Source organism: Crinia signifera, chromosome 2 (assembly GCF_055691185.1).
Source record: "Crinia signifera chromosome 2, ASM5569118v1, whole genome shotgun sequence".
Lineage (NCBI taxonomy): Eukaryota > Metazoa > Chordata > Amphibia > Anura > Myobatrachidae > Crinia > Crinia signifera.
In genome coordinates this window covers 395,462,283-395,486,245 of record NC_139218.1, presented here as the reverse complement: position 1 = coordinate 395,486,245, position 23,963 = coordinate 395,462,283, and the positions used below count along the sequence as shown (strand labels likewise).

The 23,963-nt window shown below is 47.1% G+C and overlaps 1 protein-coding gene across 3 annotated transcripts in view; it reads left to right on the top strand.

The window, feature by feature from the left end:
- LOC146058270 (piwi-like protein 1) overlaps positions 1 to 23,963 on the top strand; it is a 64,112-nt gene that overhangs the window by 15,314 nt on the left and 24,835 nt on the right. For all 3 annotated transcript variants that reach the window (XM_083170483.1, XM_083170485.1, XM_083170484.1), the window contains exons 5-11: positions 467 to 678; positions 760 to 881; positions 6,498 to 6,578; positions 10,642 to 10,839; positions 11,316 to 11,427; positions 14,932 to 15,052; positions 16,180 to 16,297. In XM_083170483.1, the coding sequence (XP_083026609.1) occupies positions 467 to 678; positions 760 to 881; positions 6,498 to 6,578; positions 10,642 to 10,839; positions 11,316 to 11,427; positions 14,932 to 15,052; positions 16,180 to 16,297 (964 nt within the window). The remainder of the gene's footprint in view (positions 1 to 466; positions 679 to 759; positions 882 to 6,497; positions 6,579 to 10,641; positions 10,840 to 11,315; positions 11,428 to 14,931; positions 15,053 to 16,179; positions 16,298 to 23,963) is intronic.

Genomic DNA, 23,963 nt, shown 5'->3' with positions numbered 1-23,963 from the left:
TTTGAAATACCGGTTATCTGTAACCGGTAAATCAACTCTGGCGCTTTCCCACTGCAGCCTTAAACGTGTTGAAATGTGAAAAAAAAAACGGCAATACACCGTTTCACAAGTGCAGTGTGAAAGGGGTATTAGACGGGAGATTGGTGGGTGATTAAACAAATTCCCCCCAACATGTTTACATCTCCTTTCAGATTGCTACATGATAGATAAACCATAGAGTTTTTTTATGGTAAGAGTTGCAAAAATAATTGTGTTGGTGACGGTTTCTCCACTGTGGACCTTACACAGGTCACATCCCTTCTATGTGAAGCTGAGGCATGTATATCATCATGTCTCTGGGTGATTTATAAGGTAGTGCCTCCTCTTTCCCCGTGTGTGTCCCAGTCAGTAACCTAGGTAGGTCAGTAAGCTTCTCTTCTGATCGGAACGTCTCTCTTCTTGTCTTACCAAATTGTATTACTAACAGGTGTTTCCGGCAGCACAATCCAGCTGGTCACCAACCACATCAAACTGGTGTCCCGGCCGCAGTGGGTCCTCTACCAGTACCACATTGACTACAATCCGCAAATGGAGTCCAGGCGCTTGAGGACAGCTTTACTATACCAGCATGAGGAAACCATCGGGAAAGCGCATGCTTTCGATGGAGCGTTACTCTTTTTACCAAAAAGACTTAATAAGGTGGGTTCCTCTAGTAAACCTGCCATAGAGATCGATGCGTGTGGTGGTTGGTATTGATCATTTTTATACTTTTCATTGAAGGTTACTGAAGTGTTCAGCCAAACCCGAAATGGAGAGAATGTGAAGGTGACCATTACTCTAACTAACGAGTTACCGCCGACGTCACCAACCTGCTTTCAGTTCTACAACATCATTTTTAGGAGGTCTGATGATGGTTCTCGTTATTCCCCACCGTGTAGTGTAGTTGTGCTCTGAAGACTTTTCTGTTGCCCCTCTGCCCTGGTGGGGTGGCTCCGCCCCCTCTGCCCTGGTGGGGTGGCTCCGCCCCCTCTGCCTTGGTGGGTCGGCTCCGCCCCCTCTGCCCTGGTGTCTCCGCCCCTCTGCCCTGGTGGGTCGGCTCCGCCCCCTCTGCCCTGGTGGGTCGGCTTTGCCCTGTCCTCTGTTGGCCTCATGATTTCCTCTTTGTTAAGCACAGTATGTTCAGTCACATCACATAGTCTAATGAATTAAACATGAAAGCTGAAGTGCATTGTATTCGGGTCGGGTGATGCCTGGTGGGCACACTTTACATGCGATGCCTCTCCTCTTAAGACACTCTTGCATTTGGTATACTACATACATGGTGGAGGCAGACATTTCGTATGCTGAGTCACTATTTCTTTGGAAATGTAGGTGGTTGATTTTTTTCATGATAGCTGATCTGGAGATTGCAGATTATTGTACATTTAATGTTGGTCATTTCTAGATTTTCTTTTTCTTTTTTTTATATTGATGATCGGTAAAAAATGCACAGGACTGTTAGTGCCATTTCCTGGCTATGTAGCTCCATGCGTGTGACACAATGTTATAACCACATCCTTTTACTGCTTTCCCTCGTCAGTATTAATGGTTGACCTAAACAAACACCCCACATGGTCTATAGGGCCAGATGTATCAAGTTTCAAAATATGATAAAAAAGAGTGTGACAAACAGCCAGCCAATCAGCTCTTAACTGCCATGTAACAGGCTGGGTTTGAAAAAGCCACCTGGAGTGGCGAAACGCGTCAGTGAGCTGTTTGGCCATCCCCAACTTGCATACTCATACCGAATTGAAGTCTGAACCAACCTCTGGGGCCCTCTTCACCTCCGTTATATTGCATCCATCGCAGTTATCCTCACCAAACAGTCCCCATACCCACAGACCTGTGGACTGGACATACCAACCATCCTGCGGCCATCGGTAATTTGTGCCATCTTGGACCGACCGCATTGAGGACTGTTGGAGGACTCTCATACCCTAATAAGGGTGGTAACTATCTTTATTCAAAGTTCCCTCTTTCCCAGGGGTGTAATAGGAACGGACTCTCCGGTGATGCCCAGCATACTATTGGGGTGTCTTTATATTGCTTTATTGCTCTTCTATGCTATATGAGAATTTTTAAATCCTATTTAGTGTTATTAAATATTTTCAATTTAAGATCATCCAATCTGTAACTGTTTTTCATTTATTCTCAAGATTGTGCACTGCTATACTTGTTTTTTTCCTGGGTTTGAAAAATGACCGGTAGGAGCTGGTTGTTTATCCCTCTTAACTGTATCACTTTCTGAAGCTTGATACATTTGTCCCATAGTGACAAATCTTTCCCATGGCGAACTTTTGCGCATAGAACTGTGCATCGGTGCATATGATTTGACACTTTTTACCCGATTTACTGGCCCAATGCGATGGAATTGGGTGAAAACAGCCAAAATCGCACTAATATTTTGGCACCTTAAGACTGCATTGTGCCTCTTACAGCGTCACCAGCTGCTGTGGTATTTTTCCTGTAGGCTGAAACACTCTACTTCTGACTGGCAGTGAAATGCCACCGTACCGTAGATGTAGTCGTGCCAGACTGCATGAAGGGAAGCAGCCTGGTTAATAGGATGAGATGCCATTGTAGATTCCAAGGTTCTGGGCCATTCTACTCAGTGGATATACTGTATAATCATTCTATGAACACCGCTCAATGAATCTTACAGTCTTCTAAAATGAGAAGTTTATCAGTGTCCGTTCTTTTTCCATTTCCTTCTGGTAACTCCTCTCTGGGTGTTCATGAAAATTAGGGTGGATTTTGTGGCTCTTCTGAGGTCCAGGGATATATTGGTCATCTCTAATTTTATATCTGCTGTATACAAGCGCTATGCACGCTGGGAAGAAACACTATAAGCTTGTGGCGGTAACCACAGACTGAAGTTCTGCCGGGATACTGAACTGGAACCTTCCACTGTAAACTTGGAACCACAGGGGGAGGCCTTAGTCCATAACTCTGATATTGATAGAAGAGCCGAGCACCACTGTAAGAAAGCACTATCAAAGGACAATCTGACCAGAAGAGAGTTGGAACTTAGATCTCGGACATGGAATCAGAGTTGAATGAACTAGGACTGTAGCTGCTGCAGCTAAATACTTGAAACTGCTCTAACCTAAGCTTTTATAGTTCCCCTTCGATCCAGATTTGGAGATTGCTTGATAACCTGGAACCGGAGACCCTACTAGGCACAAGCAAGAGCGGTGGTTGAAGGTACCGCTTCTGTCCGATCCAGGTACTGGAGATATATTAGCAGGTACAGGCCAGCATGGCTCACACATGGAGTAGCAGACACTGGAGGCAGAGGAGAATAACGGCTCCTGAGTGCGGCACTAGAAGATATTTGGAAGTAGATGCAATAGGTAATGTGGATGTTACAAGTATTCCTTGGGAAGCGGGTAACGGCATCAGAAGGATTCCCTGGAGACCAGAGGTATAGACGGAGCAGTGGCAGACATGCTGAAGAAGTAAGCACGAACAACAGAGAAACCAGAGACCGCTGAGGCCCGGAGCCAGGAATAATCCCCAGCAAAGCACTTGTTGTTCTGGCCCCGAGTTTACTCAAGGTGTCAGATTAAGTAGCTGACCTTCCAGACTCATTGGAGGAAGCTACACATGGTGGGGGCTCTCGTCTTCCCATGGGCACTGTATCCCTTTGACCCGTTAGTTGGTCGCAGTCTGCTACTCCTAGTGCTAAGGTGCTGTACTTTAGTAAAAAAATACTAAATTGTGGAGCGCTGCCTGCCCCAAGTAAAGGGCTCTATTCAATCAACAATCTCATGTATTATGCTGGCCACACATCAGACCAACTTTCTTCCAACCATCCAACTACTTGCTTGGATGGAATAAAAATCTGGTACTGGATGGGAGCAAAGGACAATCAGAAATGTGCTCACACACCCAAGAAAATTGACAAAAACTTGCAGTCAAATTGTTTAAATTAAACCGGTTCAACTAGCTGAGCAACAGTTTTTGTCCTTTTCCAGATTTTGGGAGCAAATATATTACATTTGCTCCCATCCAGTACCATATTTTTATTTCATCCAAGCAAGTAGTTGGATGGTTGGAGGAAAGTTCCGTAATGTATAACACATTGAAATTAGCAACACTATCAAACACAAGAGTAGGACACTATATGCAGGGCTGGTGCTAGGCACTGGAGCGCCCCAGGCGTCAGCCGCGAAGTCGCTCCTCGGGGGGGGGGAGGAGAGTGTCTGCTCACCTCGGCTGCCGCCAAGTCACTCCACAGGGGGCGGGGGAACGACACCTGCTCAAGCTTCCGCCCTCCAGTGGCCGGCACCCTAGGCAAATGCCTAAAGCTGCCTAGTGGTGGCGCCAGCCATAACTATATGCCTATAGAACTTGTATAGATACAAAGGGGTTTCTTTGTATGTATTCAGTTGTAATACTTATAACAATTATATAGACAACAATTAGTTTCCACCTACTAATTAGTGGTTTATAGTATAAATGAGTCCGTAGTATGCACAGTCTGCAGACATAGAGAAAGTACTGGACAATTATCGAAAGAGTTATTGTGACGGCCTAATGTGAGCAGATATATATTTTTTTTTCTTCTCTACGCAAATTAATGATAAGCAAGTAGTTATTGTCCTTGGTTTTTAAATAGCCAGGCACAAAGAGATGTTTAACAGAGGTAAATCAGGTATATCCAAGTTAATAGGCATGATGATATCCATCCATCTTCGATTTCAGCTGTTGGTAAATATCATCATGACTATTAACTAACTGTGAAATACCTGCTTTACCTCCGTTAAACATCTCTGTGTGCCTGGCTGTTTAAAAACCAAGGACAATAAGTATTTGCCTATCGTTCATTTGTGGAGAGAAACTTCTGCTTGCTGGGGATCTAGAGGGAGGAACACTCACTGACTGTCACACACTCGCATGCACTCACACACTCGCATGCACTCACTGACTGTCACACACTCGCATGCTCTCACACACTCGCATGCTCTCACACACTCGCATGCTCTCACACACTCGCATGCTCACACACTCGCATGCTCACACACTCGCATGCTCACACACTCGCATGCTCTCACACACTCGCATGCTCTCACACACTCGCATGCACTCACACACTCGCATGCACTCACTGACTGTCACACACTCGCATGCTCTCACACACTCGCATGCTCTCACACACTCGCATGCTCCCACACGCTCGCATGCTCTCACACGCTCGCATGCTCTCAAACGCTCGCATGCTCTCACACACTCGCATGCACGTCACACACTGTCACACACTCGCATGCACGTCACACACTCGCATGCACTCACACACTCGCATGCTCTCACACACTCGCATGCTCTCACACACTCGCATGCACGTCACACACTCGCATGCTCTCACACACTCGCATGCTCTCACACACTCGCATGCTCTCACACACTCGCATGCTCTCACACACTCGCATGCTCTCACACACTCGCATGCTCTCACACACTCGCATGCACGTCACACACTCGCATGCTCTCACACACTCGCATGCTCTCACACTCGCATGCTCTCACACACTCGCATGCTCTCACACACTCGCATGCTCTCACACACTCGCATGCTCTCACACTCGCATGCACGTCACACACTCGCATGCTCTCACACACTCGCATGCACTCACACACTCGCATGCTCTCACACACTCGCATGCTCTCACACACTCGCATGCACGTCACACACTGTCACACACTCGCATGCACGTCACACACTCGCATGCACTCACACACTCGCTGACTGTCACACACTCGCATGCACTCACACACTCGCATGCACTCACACACTCGCATGCACTCACACACTCGCATGCACTCACACACTCGCATGCACTCACACACTCGCATGCACTCACACACTCGCATGCACTCACACACTCGCATGCACTCACTGACTGTCACACACTCGCATGCACGTCACACACTCGCATGCACGTCACACACTCGCATGCACGTCACACACTCGCATGCACTCACACACTCGCATGCACTCACACACTCGCATGCACTCACACACTCGCATGCACTCATACACTCGCATGCACGTCACACACTCGCATGCACGTCACACACTCGCATGCACGTCACACACTCGCATGCACGTCACACACTCGCATGCACGTCACACACTCGCATGCACGTCACACACTCGCATGCACGTCACACACTCGCATGCACGTCACACACTCGCATGCACGTCACACACTCGCATGCACTCACACACTCGCATGCACTCACACACTCGCATGCACTCACACACTCGCATGCACTCACACACTCACATGCACTCACTGACTGTCACACACTCGCATGCACTCTGAATATTTATAAGTGTTAAACTCTATGCAACACTGATCAATGTCTGATGAATGATTTCACAGAAATGTATACATTCCATGGTCTGAGCTGAGGCGATTGCTGATACTGCCCATTACATTACCAGTCAGCTAATCTATGTTTTATGTACTTAGGATTCTAAATATAATGAACATGAAGCAGATTGGGCGCAACTACTACAACCCAAACGATGCGACAGAAGTCCGAGAACACCGGTAATAAAGTAGAAGTTGTTATCTGTTATTTGCTATTCCACAAGCAGCAGTCCTGCAGCTAACTCGTGTTAACAGATAGCACCCGGGTCACGTCCACAGTGCTATGGAATAACCCCACGCGGTAATCCTCAGAGGGTGCACATAATGTGGAATATTTTGCTCCTGCAGTCGTTAAATAGCTCAGAGCAGAGCTACAGCCACAGGTAAACCCTGTGGGAAAAGGAATCTGCCCTCTAAGATGTGTGTGTTAGCCAGGCTTTTGTATTGGTAAATGTGCTTAGTCTGTGCAGGGACCTGAGGAAACGAGTGTCGGGAATGTTCATACTAGAATAACGTATATTACCCAATCATTCTGAGTGTGTATAAAACAAAGTGTCGAACCTTGGTCGCTGCGAACCAATAGCAGCGGGAGACTGTAATGGGGTCACCACCCCACACACAAGGATACGAAAAGAGCTAAGACCAGTCTCACATGCTCTATGGAAAAGTTCAGCACAATGTATATATAATGTATGCAGTACATAACTTTAGTCAAAATTATATTCCTCGTAGTTTCCATATGTAGAGGAATAAAAAGGTGATCATAGTGTGATACTGTGCACAGGATAATGGTGTGACTGTCACATACGGGTTGTTACGAGGGGCACCAAACACGTAAATAAGGTATATATGTACTCACACATATGCTTACATGATAAATGCAGGTATCAAACGCATAAAGGTTTCTTTAGCCTTTATTTCTGGTATCATAGCAGAGAATCCACTTTGTGTACTACACAGATGAGTGGACAATGACATATATAGATTAAAATGTATTTAATAACAGAATATAAAGTAAAACCCTGGGCCACAGACGTAGTGTGAAAACATAACACTGCATACTGTACCATATTTGCTAAATCACAGACCCTGAAATCAATGTATTTCAGCGCACTGCAGACTTGATCAGTCAGGCTGCCAGGCTACAGGGAGAGAGATCATGAAATAAACAGGCACTTATCTTGAGAGAGGCACCACAGTGTGCTGAAACATATTGATTTCAGATTCTCTGCTTTGATGCAAGAAAGAGAGGCTAAAGAAACCTTTATGTGTTTGACACCTGCATTTATCACGTAAGCATACATGTGAGCACATATTATTTACCTTCTTCACTTGTTTGGTGCCTGTTGTAAGACTATTTGGAATCTGGAGAACCTGGATGTGACAGTCACACCATTATTATCCGGGGCACCAGGGGTGTGAATATTCAGGTACTTGTTTCCTAGCAGGGCGCCCACTACTCTATTTACGTAGTGGGCTATTCAGGGTAAGGAAATTGGATCGCATCGTATGCCCTTAATGGCATCCAATCAGATGAGATCCAATTTATTATCTTATCCTATCTTTTTAATGGGCTAAGTCAGAGAATACATTAAAAAGATAGGATAAGATAAAAAAATCGTATGGCCTAAATACATGTGAAAGATAGGATGCCCCCCACTATCCACGCCACCCCGTAGCGTGGCGAGCACGGTTGACGCCACCCCGCCATCAACGTGAACCCGAAGCGTGGCGAGCGCAGCGAGCCCGCGAGGGGCGGCGGTACGCGTCCTCCGACCTTTTCATGCCCTACTATCCACTAGGGCGTGGAGTGAGAATAGAATAGTGTGGCGAGCGCAGCGAGCCACCGAGCCCGAAGCGTGGCGAGCGGACGCGGATACCTTCACAGGTAAACGCGTCTCTTCGCGGGCTTCCCAGGTGTCCGCGTCGCCATGGACACCTGGGAAGCCCGCGAGGGGACGCGTATAACTGTGAAGGTATCCGCGTCCCCTCGCGGGGCTCGCTGCGCTCGCCACGCTTTGGGCTCGGTGGCTCGCTGCGCTCGCCACACTATTCTATTCTCACTCCACGCCCTAGTGGATAGTAGGGCATGAAAAGGTCGGAGGACGCGTACCGCCGCCCCTCGCGGGCTCGCTGCGCTCGCCACGCTTCGGGTTCACGTTGATGGCGGGGTGGCGTGCTCGCCACGCTACGGGGTGGCGTGGATAGTGGGGGGCATCCTATCTTTCACATGTATTTAGGCGCTTTCACCATTAAAAAGATAGGATAAGATAAAAAAAATTGGATCCCATCTCATTGTATGCCATACGATTTTTTTATCTTATCCTATCTTTTTAATGTATTCTCTGACTTAGCCCATTAAAAAGATAGGATAAGATAATAAATTGGATCTCATCTGATTGGATGCCATTAAGGGCATACGATGCGATGCGATCCGATTTCACTACGGTGCCGTACGTAGAAAATCTGGGCGCCCTGCTAGGAAACAAGTACAAATATTCCATTACAGTATCACACTATGATTAGCTTCTTCCTCATACAGTATGAACTACTGTATATTTACATTGGATTTCATGAATGTTTTATGGAGTGTACACACAGTACAATACAGCATACAATTTTGACTATATAGTCAAAATCGTATTGGGATTGCATGCAGATCGCACAGGTTTTTTACCTTGCAATCCCGATACGCGCTCCCGGGACAGCACAAATTGAAACCCAGATAGACAGGGCTGCAATGACTATATAGTGCAGATCTGCACTATATCACCCAAATCGCGTGCATGTCTGATGGCTTGCCATGCGATTCGATCACACCGGAATCGAATAGGTAGCCTAATGCACCGCGTGTACAGGCGCTTAGAATACAGAGTTTACTTTTACTTTCCCTTACAACAACTGCAAGCTGCTATGACCATGAAAGTCAACCTGATACATGTTGGGGGCTATAAGGAGGCCCGCTAACCGTGCACAGTTTAAATTAAGTTTAATTAATACTTCTAATATAAGAGGAACCTGTCTGTGATAGAACAGCAGGCCTGCTCAGCAAGGGTATGGGTCATCAGGTTGACTCAATTTAGTTCAACAGGCATTGAGTTGAAGACTGAAGGTCGACAAGCATTTGAGTGGACACCTGAAATAGGTCGACATAGGTCAAAAGGTGGACACATTTAGGTTGACAAAGGGAAAGTCAACAGTCAAAAGGTCAACAATTTTGAAAAGTTTTTTTTTTTTTGTCCCGAAATTCGAAACAGCTGAAATGGGTACCGTCTAAGTGTACCGCGTCCCCTTGCATGAGTCGCTACGCTCGCCATGCTTCAGGCACGGTGCCTTGCTATGTTCGGCACACTATTCTCCCTCCATGCCCTAGTTGATGGTAGGGCATAAAATACCGCCTGTCGGCACGTTGGCTCAAAAAAAGTAAAAAAGTCACGTCGACCTGTTGACTTTCAACCTAATGCTTATGTCAACCTTCTGACCCTGTCGCCCTATTTCAGGTGTCTACTTAAGGCCTGTTGGCCCACTGCAGGAAGGGGCTTTCCGCAGTAAGTCGGAGGGCCGCTTGTGTATAAAAGGTTATCCACCAGACCAGTTCATACATCACCCTGCTCTGTTATCCACCAGACTATTTCATACATCACTCTGCTCTGCAGTACCGGGGGGTGGTACTAGTAGTAAGTGTGTTATAAATCACCTATATCTAGTCTCCACACCACGGAGCGGGCAATGCCTGGCAATGCAAGCATTCGCTGCCGGCATCTAGGACGCACAGGAGAATATGCAAATTAATTTGTATATCTGTGTGCGACTGTGGGGAAGGTGCTTTTGAAGTAACATTTATCAGGTGCATTCTATAAAATGTATATGTAGCGGCTGATTGGTTGCCACACTCTTCATATGGAGCACAACGGAACGTGGCGGAAGTAGGACAAAGGTGCACATATTCTGTGACCTGCACAGACTGCTGCACTAAGCACTAGGATGCAATTTAGGGCCACACAATAAAGGTGCCTGTCGGTGTTTGACGGGACCTGCCTTGCCAGGAGCATCTGTTTGGTGTGATTGCGGCAATGGGGCGTGAGGACACCTCTCTCTGTGGATGTCTTCCTTGTGGGCATTTTGTTCTCACAGCATAATTGGTTCTTTTGGTCTCATGATTCATTTTTTGGAATGTTGTAGGACTGAGAATGTAGCTTTTGTTGCTGTAACCCCTGAGTGGTAACTGAGCGTTCTCTTCTAGCCTGACGGTGTGGCCTGGATTCTCCACCTCTATCCTGCAGTATGAAACCAGCATTATGTTGTGCATCGATGTCAGCCATAAGGTTCTGAGGAGCGAAACCGTTCACGACCTAATGAAGAACATCTATTCCTCATGTGGGCCGCACAACTTCCAGGATATCTGCATCAAGGAGCTGGTTGGACAGATCGTTCTCACCAAGTAAATGTCTGGAATCTGTGGGAGATTGACGTTCAATCACCTCATTAGTGCACTGGAAGCGATGGGAAGAACAGGCTCCTCTGATGGTCCCACCTTCACGTTCTCATACCTTTGGGCCTATTCAAAATATGAAAAAATGTGTTACTCCATAGTCACTGGGCCATTTACCGACATGGTATCGGAGCATACTCTATATTAGAAACCACATGTGATCACTCCTCCTGATATTATGTGCAGCACATATTATCTAATATTCAGGGGCGGGCCCGTGCATCGCGTCGAATGGTACCTTAAAAATGCATACATCATTAGATTTATCGGCCAGATGTGGTAGAAATCTATTGATTGCATGCAATATCTCACAAGTGTATGGGCAGCATTTGCCAGTCCAGGATGTGGATCGCACAGTCCCCACCTTATCTCAGGGAACGTACATTTGTACAGAGTTTGGTCTATGGTTTATTTCTCTCTTTCAGATACAACAATAAAACGTATCGTGTGGATGAGATCGCCTGGAATATGTCTCCCGAGTCTACATTCAAGAAGGCTGATGGCAGCGAGATCAGCTTTCTAGATTACTACAAAAACGTAAGCTTGGCGTCCGCGGTCCGAGAGCCGCGTATTCTGTTCTCAGCTAATCGTGGCATTTGTCATATTTATACATATTCTCTGTTCTTCTCAGGCGAGTGGCTAACATTACCAGAGTAAGATATATTGGGGCATTTTCTAAGCGATCTCACTAGGGCGGCAGCGATAGCAAGCTGGAGAACATTGGCCCTTACAGATCGCTCAGCACACAGCGCTGACACATCGCCGGGTGCTGAGCAATCTTGCTGAGTGTCCTGAGCAATATTGCATTGCACAGATAGCTCAACACATCTCCATGTGTGCAGAGAGTGTGAGAGAGGTTCCTATGACGCCACAATGTCCCTGCTTTAGCAGATTGTTATCTGTACTCGGATAATGGAAGTAGCAGGTGCTCCCCTCGCTCACAGTTACACATGTGGACCAGCCTCTGCCTCACATTCTCTGCCTACTTCAAGAATGGCAGGCGAGGATGAGTTCCTATGGTCTGACCACCTCACCGTTTGCCGTCTGTATCCCCGGAATTTTTTTCCATGGTGCCTCAAGGACAGGCCACATGTTTTTGGAGGTGCTGCTCACAGCCTCAATTAACTTGTTTTTATTTTATTTATACTGCGAGCGGTTAGCATGGGCTACCACTACCTGCTCCCTTACTCATGCTGGTGGCAGGAGAGCTGACCTCACGGCCTGCGCAATCTACATCAGGGGTGGCCCAACTGGTCCTCGAGATCTACCAATGGTCCACATTTTCCAAATCACCTAGCTGGTGCACAGCTGCAGTCATAACTGTCACATTTTCAAATATTCTGCATTCATTCCTACTATAGACCCACAGGTTGCCTGATAAACATTAAGGTACTTGTGTATTATCACGGCTCCCATCTCATCCCATCTCATTGCATACCATAAGGCTTAAGATGGTATGCAATGAGATGAGATGTGCTGCGATGGGACCCGATCTTATACAATTTAAAATTGTATACCATTGTATATAGGTGCCCACACACGCACCGATCCCGGCGTGCGTTGTGGGCTTAACTAGGACACATAGCATCGCATCGTATGCCTTGTGCATACGATGTGCATACGATGTGCATGCGATGCTATGCTAGAAAAAGTTAGTACAAAAAGTATGTGCAGCACATACATTTTGTACTGTACGATGAGGTGCCGCGGGAGCGCGCACCCCATCGTACAGCATCGCACCGCAGGGATCGGTGCGTGTGTGGGCACCTTATGGCATACGATGAGATGAGATTTTAAATTGTATAAGCACACTAATGGGTGCTTTCAAGGTCAATTGGCCCCCCTATAATATTTTTAATTGTATAAGCACCCTAATGGGTGCTTACAATGTTAAATGCACCCCCACGCCACCCCCACTATCAACGCCAACCCGAAGCGTGGCGAGCGGCGGCGGTACGCGTCCTCCGACCTTTTCATACCTCCACTATCCATTTCGGCGTGGAGTTTATTTTATATAGTGTGGCGAGAGCAGCGAGGGGACGCCTAATACATGTAAAGTATTACGCGTCCCCTCGTGGGGCTCGCTGCGCTCGCCACGCTTCGGGCTCGGTGACTCGCTGCGCTCGCCACACTATATAAAATCAACTCCACGCCGACATGGATAGTGGGGGTATGAAAAGTTCGGAGGACGCGTAACACCGCCCCTCGCGGGCTCGCTGCGCTCGCCACGCTTCGGGTTGGCGTTGATAGTGGGGGTGGCGTGGGGGTGCATTTAACATTGTAAGCACCCATTAAGGTGCTTATACATGAAAAAATCTTATAGGGGGGCCAATTGACCTTGAAAGCACCCATTAGTGTGCTTATACAATTTTTAAAATCTCATCTCATCTCATCGTATGCCATATACAATGGTATACAATTTTAAATTGTATAAGATCCCATAAGATGGAAATCGTGGGAGCCGTGATAATACACAAGTACCAACATTAACTCTTGGTAGATCTTGAGGATAGGGATCCTTGGACTTGGCCCCCAAAACACTGGGATTTCGATTTCTAATCATGCACAGTCTGCAGGACAGCGTCTGAGCACCGCTCAGACACTGCCCGTCTTCCCCCCCCCGTACCCGGCAGTGCGGCCCTACGCAGCGTGACGAGGTCATAGGTCACGCTGCGCAGGCCGCACAGGCAGCCTGAGCCACCCGCACGCACCGTTAGCTTGTGTCCTGCGCTCTCCTGCCTGGCTCCTGGAGACCCTGGTCTATAGGCTTTCCACACTCTTGTCCTTCAGGCTACTTTAGACTTGGTTTTGATTTGCAAGGAGAAAAGAAGACTCTCTTTTGGGGCACTGAAAAGAATAAATGCTAGGATTTATTCTTTTGAGTGCCCCAAAAAAGTCTTCTTTCCTCCTTGAAAATCAATATATTTTCTCTGACTACCGTGAAGCACCACCAACCACGGCATTTTCAGGGTGATGAAACCAATCACACCCAATCTCAAAATAGACAGGTGAAGTTGGTCTTCAATTTAAATCCGAAACCCAAAAAACACTGATAAATTCAGAACCATTGGGGTAGAAATCCTGTGCAGAACAAAATTTGTTGTTTTCTACCTTAGACTTGGGCCTGCAGATTTTGTCCTTTTTGGGGTTGTGCCAATGCTGTATGGCATGTTCACCATCTACACGTAACCAGCCTTTTCTGTAAGTGATGCTTCACATCCACCCCTCACCCCCACCCCGCCCACCACATCCGTCAGGAGGCTCCTTTCAAACCTGTACACAGAGTGGATGTCAAATGGCTCACTGGGAAGACTGTGTTCTTGTTTGCCATTTCCTCTGCACACAGGGTGTCGAACTTCTGGGCTTTGCCGCATTTTCTTGTTTTCCGTCCTAACCGGGCTGTCCTCCGCAACCGTCTCGAGTACTTCACGGATGTAGTCTCTCGATTCTGCATTAACCAGGAGATTGTCATTCCTTCTCTCACGGTCTCTGACCCTCCCAAATCTGGATTGGCTCTTTTTATTTATGTCCGCGGAACTCAGGCTTTCTGTAAGACGGATTTACAATGTCTTGTATGATGCCCGCAAGAGAGGCTGGCCGGCCTCTAAACGAACCATGACACACTGGTTGTGTCTCACTATTAAGCAGGTGTATCTGTTGGTGAAAAAGCCAGTTCTGCCATGACTCTAGTCTCATTTCACAACATCTGTTGGGGCCTCTTGGGCGGCTTGCCATGGGGCTTCAATAGACCATCTCCGCTGGGCAGCTACGTGTTCCTCCACCCACACTTTCATAAAATTTCACAAGTTTGACACCTTTGCCTATCTCCCTGTTCCTTGGGGGTTTGTTCAGTCAAACTGATCTCTGGAGATACAGGAGGGCTTTGTGGGAGGGAAGAAGTTAACTCCTTGGTGCCCAGTCCAGCACTGTATCCCTCTGTCCACAAAGGATTCAGAAGAATGGATTTTACAGGTAAGACAAAAATCCCGTTATTTTAAATGAAAATGAATTGTACAATGTTCTCTCTCTCTTCTTGCACAGCAATATAATATAGTGATCCAAGATCGGAGACAGGCCATGATTGTTAGCATACCCAGAAGACCGAAGCCTGGTGCGCCTGAAGGGGCACTAGTGCTGGTGCCAGAGCTGTGTAATCTAACAGGTAACCTCAGACCTTGTTGTGCCGTCCTGTTCTGTAGGGGGGGCAGAATTCCATGAATAGTCCTTCCCAGACATTTCATTGCACTTTAAAGAAAAACTGCGTCTTTAGGCCTTGTCCCCCTCATACTCAAAGTCTATCGTATAGTTTTATCTTTTTCAGAACCAGCCCAGGCCGAAAGTTCTGGGGCTGGTGAGGGACTTGGTAAGGGACCCCTGACCCTATTTATTTTTCATTGTAATAAACCTTTTATTCACATTTTCACCTAATGAAGCCAGCACAGATCATAGTGATGTGTGCACGTCTTCTCCCAACCTTACCGGACACAGACAGCTCTATTGTTTGGCCGGATTCGCCTTCGGGTTGCTTTTAAAAACCGGCCATTCGTTAATCTATAGATGCTTTTTTTGTCTATGCAATAAAAATGTTCCCACCACCGATATCATTAAAGATCTCGGCAGTAATCCCGGGCGAACGATAGGGCACAAACACACTGAACAGCATTGTTCACAAGTCCCAGTCCCAAGCCAACCCCCCCTCCAGTCCTCGAGAGCTACCAACATTTCCCATTTTCCAGACAGCCTAGCTGCTGCACAGGTGCACTTATTACTCACTAACACATTTTAAACGATCCACAGGTGGAGCTAATTACTTCACTTGTAAGTCTGTGAGGAGATCTGGAAAACATGTACTGTTGGTAGCTCTCGAGTACTGGAGTTGGCTACCCCAGCACTAGGCAATATTGTTAACAATACTGCCCAGAAAGGGCCTAGGTCAGGCATGTCCAAACTATGGGCCTCCAGCTGTTGTGAAACTGCACGTCCCATCATGCCTTGCCACAGTTTTGCTATTAGTCAATGCTAAAACTATGGCAAGGCATGCTGGGATGTGTAGTTTTACAACAGCTAGACCCCCTCCCTCACCTGAACATGTTGAAATGAGGGAGGTCCTCGTTAATGAAGGGTGCAGGACGACCATCACTCCCCCTCACACCAGCATCAGCGCCCTCCCCGCCGGGTGTCCCTGCCTCCAACACAATCTGCTTTGATGGGGATTGGGTAATGTGTATGCGGCTTTAGAAATATCTGTGTGCATGATAAGATTATTCTATTTGTCTCCCGCTCACAAAGGTCTGACGGACAGAATGAGGAGTGACTTTAATGTGATGAAATCGCTGGCAGTGCACACCCGCTTGCCCCCAGACCAGAGGGAACAACAACTGGGGAAATTTTTAAAACACATCCACAAGTAAGCGGAGTCATTAGTGTTTGTAAGCGGTCGTCCTTGCTGCAGCTACTGTAAACTATTTCAGGCCAGATGTATCAAGCTTCAAAAAGTGATAAAATGGAGAGTGATAAACAACCAGCCAATTAGCTCCTAGCTGTCACATTTCAAACCCAGCCTGTGACATGGCAGTTGGGAGCCTTTTCAAAGGGGGTCCTTGGACTGCAAACCCTTATTCTAAACATTATGGGGCGCATTTATCATTCTATAGCGATCCCGGTGTGATGACAACGCCGGGCATCGCATTGCGGTATCATCTGATACCGCAGGAATTTATCATTCTGGGGCGCAGGGACAGGGCTCCGATAGGATCCCCTCCCTGCGAAGCCCTAACCCGGAAGCCGGGGAGTCAGCGCATGCGCGGTTATGCGCTGACCCCCGCCGACCTTTCTGACCGCACTGCCCTGCTCGGGCAGTGCGAAGTGTAGCCATAGGCTACAATCGGCTATCGCCACATTAGAATGGCGATAGCCCAGGTGTGCGATGCCGGGCTGCCCGATGTTGATACATCGGGCAGCTTCGGATCCCCCATAGAAACCTATGGGGAATGTGGCCGGCGGCGCTGCAGGGGGGGATCGCAGCAGGGATCGGAGATTCCTGCTGCGGTCCCCTTTAATACATTTCAGGGATACATAATATTTGCGGTTAACCCCCGAAAACGGGTGTTTCTCTTTCAATGGTCCTGGTGACACAGCTCAACATTGGGATGTAGGAGGGTCCGTAGGAGCCAGGCACCTATCCTAAAGCTTTAGAGGGTAGGCTCCTCCCCTTCTGCATCCCAGACTCTTCAGTTCGTGTTAGGTGCCCACTGGAGTGGGTGCTATTCTAAAGGGCTGCCGGAGCAGCCGAAGGATTAGAGTTAGTTAGGGTTTTTATTGTTTTATTAACTTTAACACTAGCTAGGTAGGCACAGTGTGAGGATTCTCCTTAGTGAATCCTCACACTGCTAGCGCAGCAGGAGCTGACAGAAGCGCGTCCTGTCAGCTCGCTGTGCACAGGGGAGACGCTGTCGGGCCTCCCTGTGCAGCGCTTACAGCTTCTTTTAAGAAGCTGCCTGGGCTCTGGAGCGTTCTGAAACCGGCTTCACGCTTGGTGGGAATCATGGGGGACAGGCTCTCCGTGATGGTGGCGGCCATTTTCTGCGGAGCTTACACACTGAGCTCCTATATGAGAGGACAGCAGTGTGTTACAGGCATGTTCCGAGTGGTCCCCAGCTGAGGGGGATATACTGGAACTAGGAAATCCTGCAATGGGAGCGGCTGTCTGGGGGTGGTTGGCGCCAAAAGCCACAGACCCCGCAGCAGCAGGGACTTGGTCTCTTCCCTCACTCTGTTTTGGCGCCATTCGGAACGCTTGCAGCGGAGCTGAGCTGGCTTACAGATCCTGACAGAGTGATTGGATTTCCTGGGCATCGCTTTCCCCATTCTGAAGACTACAGACAGCTAAGTGACTGAGTACACTGTATATAATGCCTGTATATTTAATGCGCTGTGACTGTGTTATTTGAGAACATCATGTCTGAGCAACAGTCTGTGGTTTTGGGGGAGGGAGCCTTAAATGCATTGAGCGCTTGCAGTGGTTGGACACTGAAATTTGTCCTTGCGCAGATGGCCAGGGGGCGCTTATGTATTTCTTGCGCTGCTGTGAAACCCATGGGGAGTGAACCCCAGAGGGTAGTGCTATCGGAACCTGCGTGGGCCAAGTCCCTGGGCTGGTCTGTTAATGCTTTGGTGCATTGCTGGACAGACAGAGTGATGTGCTGGTAACTTCCCCTAGACCATTGCCATTATCTCAGCAGTCCTCTGGCTCCTAAGGGAATCAGCAGGTTTAATTACTTGTTGGACAAGTTTGATGGTGATTCTGTGGGGACCCCTAAAAGGTCTTATTCAGTGCCATGTTAGCTGCTGATGAGGAAGGAGAGTATTCAGACATTCCCCGGGAGCGGGGTGATGATTCTGAAGAGTCCTCAGGGGTGGAGGATTTGATTACTGCTGTTAAACAGGCATTGAATTTGTCTGTGGAGGATAAAACTCCTGCAAAGGGTGTTTTTTAAGAGACAGCGTAAAGAAACTGTTACTTTCCCTGCAGACGAGGGGTTACAAGATTTATTGGAAGGGGCCTGGAAAACCCCTGATAAAAGGCTTCAGATGCTTAAAAGATTTTTAAGCCTGTACCCCATGCCTGAGGCGCATGCTGACCTCTAGGAAATAGTCCCAGTGATAGATGCTTCTGTGGCACGTTTGTCAAAAGCCACTGTGCTACCAGTGCAAGGGGGAGCAGCGTTTAAGGACCCCGTAGACAAAAAGCTGGAGGGTAACCTCAAGGCAATATTTGAAGGGGTGGGATACACCCTACGCCCTCTGATTGCTTCAGCCTGGGTCTCTAAGGCCATGATTATGTGGGCCAGTGATTTGTGCACTATTTTACACGCTGACCCTTGTGTGTTATTGCTTGCGGAGAAGCTTAAAAGCAGCTGCAGAGTATGTACTGGAGGCTGAGGAGGAAGCTCTCAAAATGGCTGCCAGAGTTTCCACAGTGTCTGTAAATGCCAGGAGAGTGCTCTGGCTTAAGGCTTGGGAGGCAGATAATGAGTCTAAGAAAGCCTTAGAGGCATTAGCTTTTAAAGGAAAGCTGTTATTTGGTTCAGAACTGGAAGAGATTATTAAGCAGGCCACAGGTGGCAAAAGTACTTTCCTGCCAGCCCCTGCAGCCAAGCAGACATCAAGGTTTTCTGCTTTCAGGCCGTCCTTTCGGCCCTCCCCTAGAGGAGGTGCGTCCTTTCGAGGGCAGTCTTTTAGGGGAAAGTTTCAGTCCTCCAGGGGCAAGGCCCCAAAGTCTAAATTTGGTTCCTTTCATAAGAAACCTAACACAAAAGGAGAGGACAAACCCTCCGCATGACTGCCAACGGTTTTGCCCGGCAGTGGTCAAGGTGGGGGGACGTCTGATACTGTTCAAAGACGCATGGGCATTGTTAGACTGGGATTCTTGGGTGTTAGAAATTATAACCCAGGGTTACAGAATTCCCTTCAAAGGCCTTCTTCCAAGAAGATTCATTCCCACACCAATACCAAAGGAGGCTCGGCTCCGTACAGCTCTCTTGGGAGTGGCTCACTCTCTTTTAGAGAAGGGTGTGGTGATCCCGGTCCCCAGAGCGGAGTGGAAAAAAGGCTTGTATTCCACTCTGTTTCTGGTGCCCATACCAGACTGGTCTTTCAGACCGATTTTCAATTTAACCCCTTCCCGACATTTGACGTACATTTACGTCATGGTCGGGATGTACTTCCCGACACATGGCATAAATGTACGTCATGAATGTAAACGATGGCTGCTGTCCCTGACAGCAGACATCTTCCCTCGTGGCCCAGGGGGGGCAGCGATTCCCCCCCCATCGGCGATTGCTGTGATTGGCTGTTCAAATGTGAACAGCCAATAACAGCGTTTTCTGTGTACCGGCGAATAACGTCGCTCGGTAACACAGGGATCGGTGGTGATTGGTGCTGTTAAGTACAGCACCAATCACCACCGGGTGTAAAGGGCTCACTGGTGGTCACCCCACCTCACCCCACCTGCCCCCAAGGCTGTGATTGGTCCGTCGGACCGACGGACCAATCACAGCCATTACACCTCACAGAAAATAACGGAGACAGCCCTGCAGCCGCCATTCCGGTCAGGAACAGCGTGCAGAGCGGTCTCCGTGCCCATCTGTCCCCTTATACTGACCTGATCAGCGTTGGTGGCATCCGTGCTGCCAGCTGCTGGTGCTTCCTGGTTAATGTGGTTGCTGTTGCTTCCTGCTGCTGCTGCAGCGTCATTGTGTCAGAGAATATCATATTGTGTGATATAATTTTGTCTCTGCTGCCCCCCTTTTGTGCTGATCAGTATAAATTAACTGATCAGCAACTTTTTTGGGGTGCAGGTTTTTTTTTTTATATATATACCCCGTCAGGTTGCGCGCCTGCTGCCCCTCACTGCTAATCAGTGTTGCATCACTGATCAGCAGTTTTTTTTTTTTTTTTTTGAGGGTGCTGTGGGTTTTTTTTAAAAAACATTTTTTACACCCACGGTGATTTTGTGGGTGTCCTGTGGCCGCTGAGCGCTGATCAGTGACGTACATCACTGATGAGCATTTTTGGCACAGGGTTGATCTAATTTTTTTTTTGGGGATCAAATTCCTGTTGCCTTTGACTCACCAGCAGTTTTTTTTACATTTTTTTTTTTTGGAGGGTGCTGTGGGGTTTTTTTTTTTTAAATTTTTTTACACCCACGGTGATTTTGTGGGTGTCCTGTGGCCGCTGAGCGCTGGTCAGTGACGGACGTTACTGACCAACATCTGTGCTAAATTTTTGGCGCAGGAGCTTTTTTTTTTTTCTTCTTACACGTGTTAAAGCACTACATACACACTACATACCCCCCGTGTTGAAATAAAGTTTGTACCCCCCCCCCCCCCTACACTATACACATGTTGAAACACTACACTTACACAAACACAAAAATAATAAAAATGTCCCAATCATCGCAAAGACTGTTTTCAGCGGAGGAGGCATATGCCCTTATTGCCTCTGACACTGACACAGCCAGTGAAGAAAGCGATGAATTTGCATTCGTCTTAAGCTCCTCTTCCTCCTCTAGTGATGAGGGACCCCCTCAAAGACGCCCCCGTAGAGCAGCTGAGACCCCCCCCCCCCCAATGATTGATCTCGTATGGACCCCACCACCAGACAATTTTGAGCCCCAGGTTCCTGAGTTTTTGGCCAACCCAGAAATCCAATTTTATACTACAGGCCTCAAAGAAAAAGTCTTTTTCTCTGATGATTTTATAAATTTAATAGTGGACCAAAGTAATTTATATGCCCAGCAGTTTATTGCCCAAAACCCCACGTCATCATTTGCTAGGTGGACCCCCGTAGATGCAGTAGAGATGATGACGTTTTGGGGTCTGGTGTTACATATGGGCATAGTTAAAAAGCCAGAAATTAGACAATATTGGAGTACAGATGTTCTGTACAGCACCCCACTTCCATCGTATGGCCATGACCCGGACTCGTTTTGAGACGATCCTTAAATTTTTGCATTACAACGATAATGCACAGTGCCCACCCAGAGATGATCCCACCTTTGACCGGCTATTCAAAGTCAGGCCGGTCATTGATCATTTCAGCGCCAAATTTGCTGAGATGTACATCCCCGAAAAATTCATTTGTGTAGACGAGTCACTGATACATTTTAATTGAAGGGTTAAATTCCGCCAGTACCTTCCCAATAAGAGGGCAAGGTATGGCATAAAAATGTATAAGCTGTGCGAAAGTACCTCAGGGTACACCCACAGGTTTAGGGTATATGAAGGGAAGGACACAAGAATTGAACCGCCAGAATGCCCCCCCTCCCTCGTAGGTGTTAGTGGAAACATTGTCTGGGATTTAGTGCACCCCTTCCTGGATAAGGGTTATCACCTCTATGTGGATAACTTTTACACCAGCATCCCCCTGTTTAAGGCCCTTGGTTCAAGAGGTACAGCAGCTTGCGGTACTGTGCGCAAGAACCAAAGAGGCCTCCCAAAAACACACGTTGCCCAATTACTGAGAGAGGGTGAAAGCAGGGCACAATCCACCGAAAATATGTTGTTGGTCAAATATAAGGACAAGAGGGATGTCCTTATACTGACAACAATTCACGGAGACAGTACCACCTCCGTCTCTGTACGAGGTACCAGTACCCACACCTCAAAACCTATTTGTATCCTAGATTACAATAAGTACATGGGCGGAGTGGATCTTTCAGATCAGGTACTGAAGCCGTACAGTGCCCTGCGGAAAACAAAAATATGGTATAAGAAGCTGGCCGTGTATATCATCCAGATGGCACTGTATAACGCTTACGTACTATTCCGTTCTACCAGCCAGACGGGGACATTTATGCACTTTCAAGAGGAAGTCATAAAGGGCCTAATATTTGGGAACCAGCAGGCAGAGGGCCCCAGTACTTCTAGTACTGGCCCCAGTACTTCTAGTACTGGCCCCCGTATTGTATCAGGGCAGCATTTTCCTAACGAAATCCCCTCCACTGGAAAAAAGGGCAGGACACAAAAAAGGTGCAAAGTTTGCTATAAAAAGGGAATAAGAAAGCAAACTATTTTCCACTGTGAAACTTGCCCCGACAAACCCGGCCTATGTATGAAGGAGTGTTTTAAAATATACCACACATCTATGGATTATTAGGTTCATCATTTCACCGTGCTTCAGGGGTCTTGCTAATGCGACATAGCACCCACAATTCATTCCACCAGAATGTGTGCTGCAAAATCCAAATATCACTCATTCCCTTCTGAGTCCTGCCATGCACCCAAATGGTATTTTTTGGTCACATATGAGGCATTGCCGTACTCGGGAGAAATTGGGGCACAGATTTTGGGGTGCTTTGTCTCCTATATTCCTTGTGAAAATGAAAAATTTTGAGCCAGAACTGCATTTTTGTGTAAAAAAATGTAATTTTTCATTTTCACAGCCCAGTTGTACCAAAATTGGTGAAACCCCTGGGGGTTTGAAATGTACACTATACCCCTAGATGAATTCCCTGAGCGGTGTAGTTTGCAAAATGGGGTCACTTGTGGGGGGGTTCCACTGTATTGGTGCTTCGGGGGTCTTGCTAATGCGACATAGCACCCACCATTCATTCCACCAGAATCTGTGCTGCAAAATCCAAATATCACTCCTTCCCTTCGGAGTCCTGCCATGCACCCAAATGGTATTTTTTGGTCACATATGAGGCATTGCCGTACTCGGGAGAAATTGCGGCACAGATTTTGGGGTGCTTTGTCTCCTTCATTCCTTGTGAAAATGAAAAATTTTGAGCCAGAACTGCATTTTTGTGTAAAAAAATGTAATTTTTCATTTTCACAGCCCAGTTGTACCAAAATTGGTGAAACCCCTGGGGGTTTGAAATGTACACTATACCCCTAGATGAATTCCCTGAGGGGTGTAGTTTGCAAAATGGGGTCACTTGTGGGGCGGTTCCTAACTTTTAGCATCTTATGGTGCCTAGAAACCTACATGGTGCCTAAAAAATAATCTCATAAAAAGGAGGCTCCAAAATCAAGTAGGTGATCCTTCTATTATGAAGCCTGTGGTTTGGTCAACGTGCACACTAGGGCCACATATAGGATATTTATGAAAACAAAATAATTGGGGGAATCAATTTTTAGTCACATTTATCTAGTAAAATCTACTGTGTTCCTTAGAAAAATGTATTAAAATTGAAAATCAGCAAAAAAAATGAAATTTTGAAATTTCACCTACACTTTGTTTTAATTCCTGTGAAACACCTAAAGGGTTAACAAACTTCCAAAATGCTGTTTTGAATACTGTGAGGGATGCAGTTTTTGAAATGGCATCATTTATGGGGGTGTCTCACATACAAGTCCCTCAAAGTCACATCAGAACTGAACTGGTCCCTAAAAAAATCAGTGTTTAAAATTTTCTTGAAAATTTGAGAATTTGCTATTCATATTTTAAGCCTCCTAGTGTCCAAAAAAATTAAAAGGAGGTTGAAATAATGATGGCAACATAAAGTAGACATATGGTCTTTGTTAGTTATTAACTATTTTGAGTGGTATGATTATTTGTCTCACAAGCAG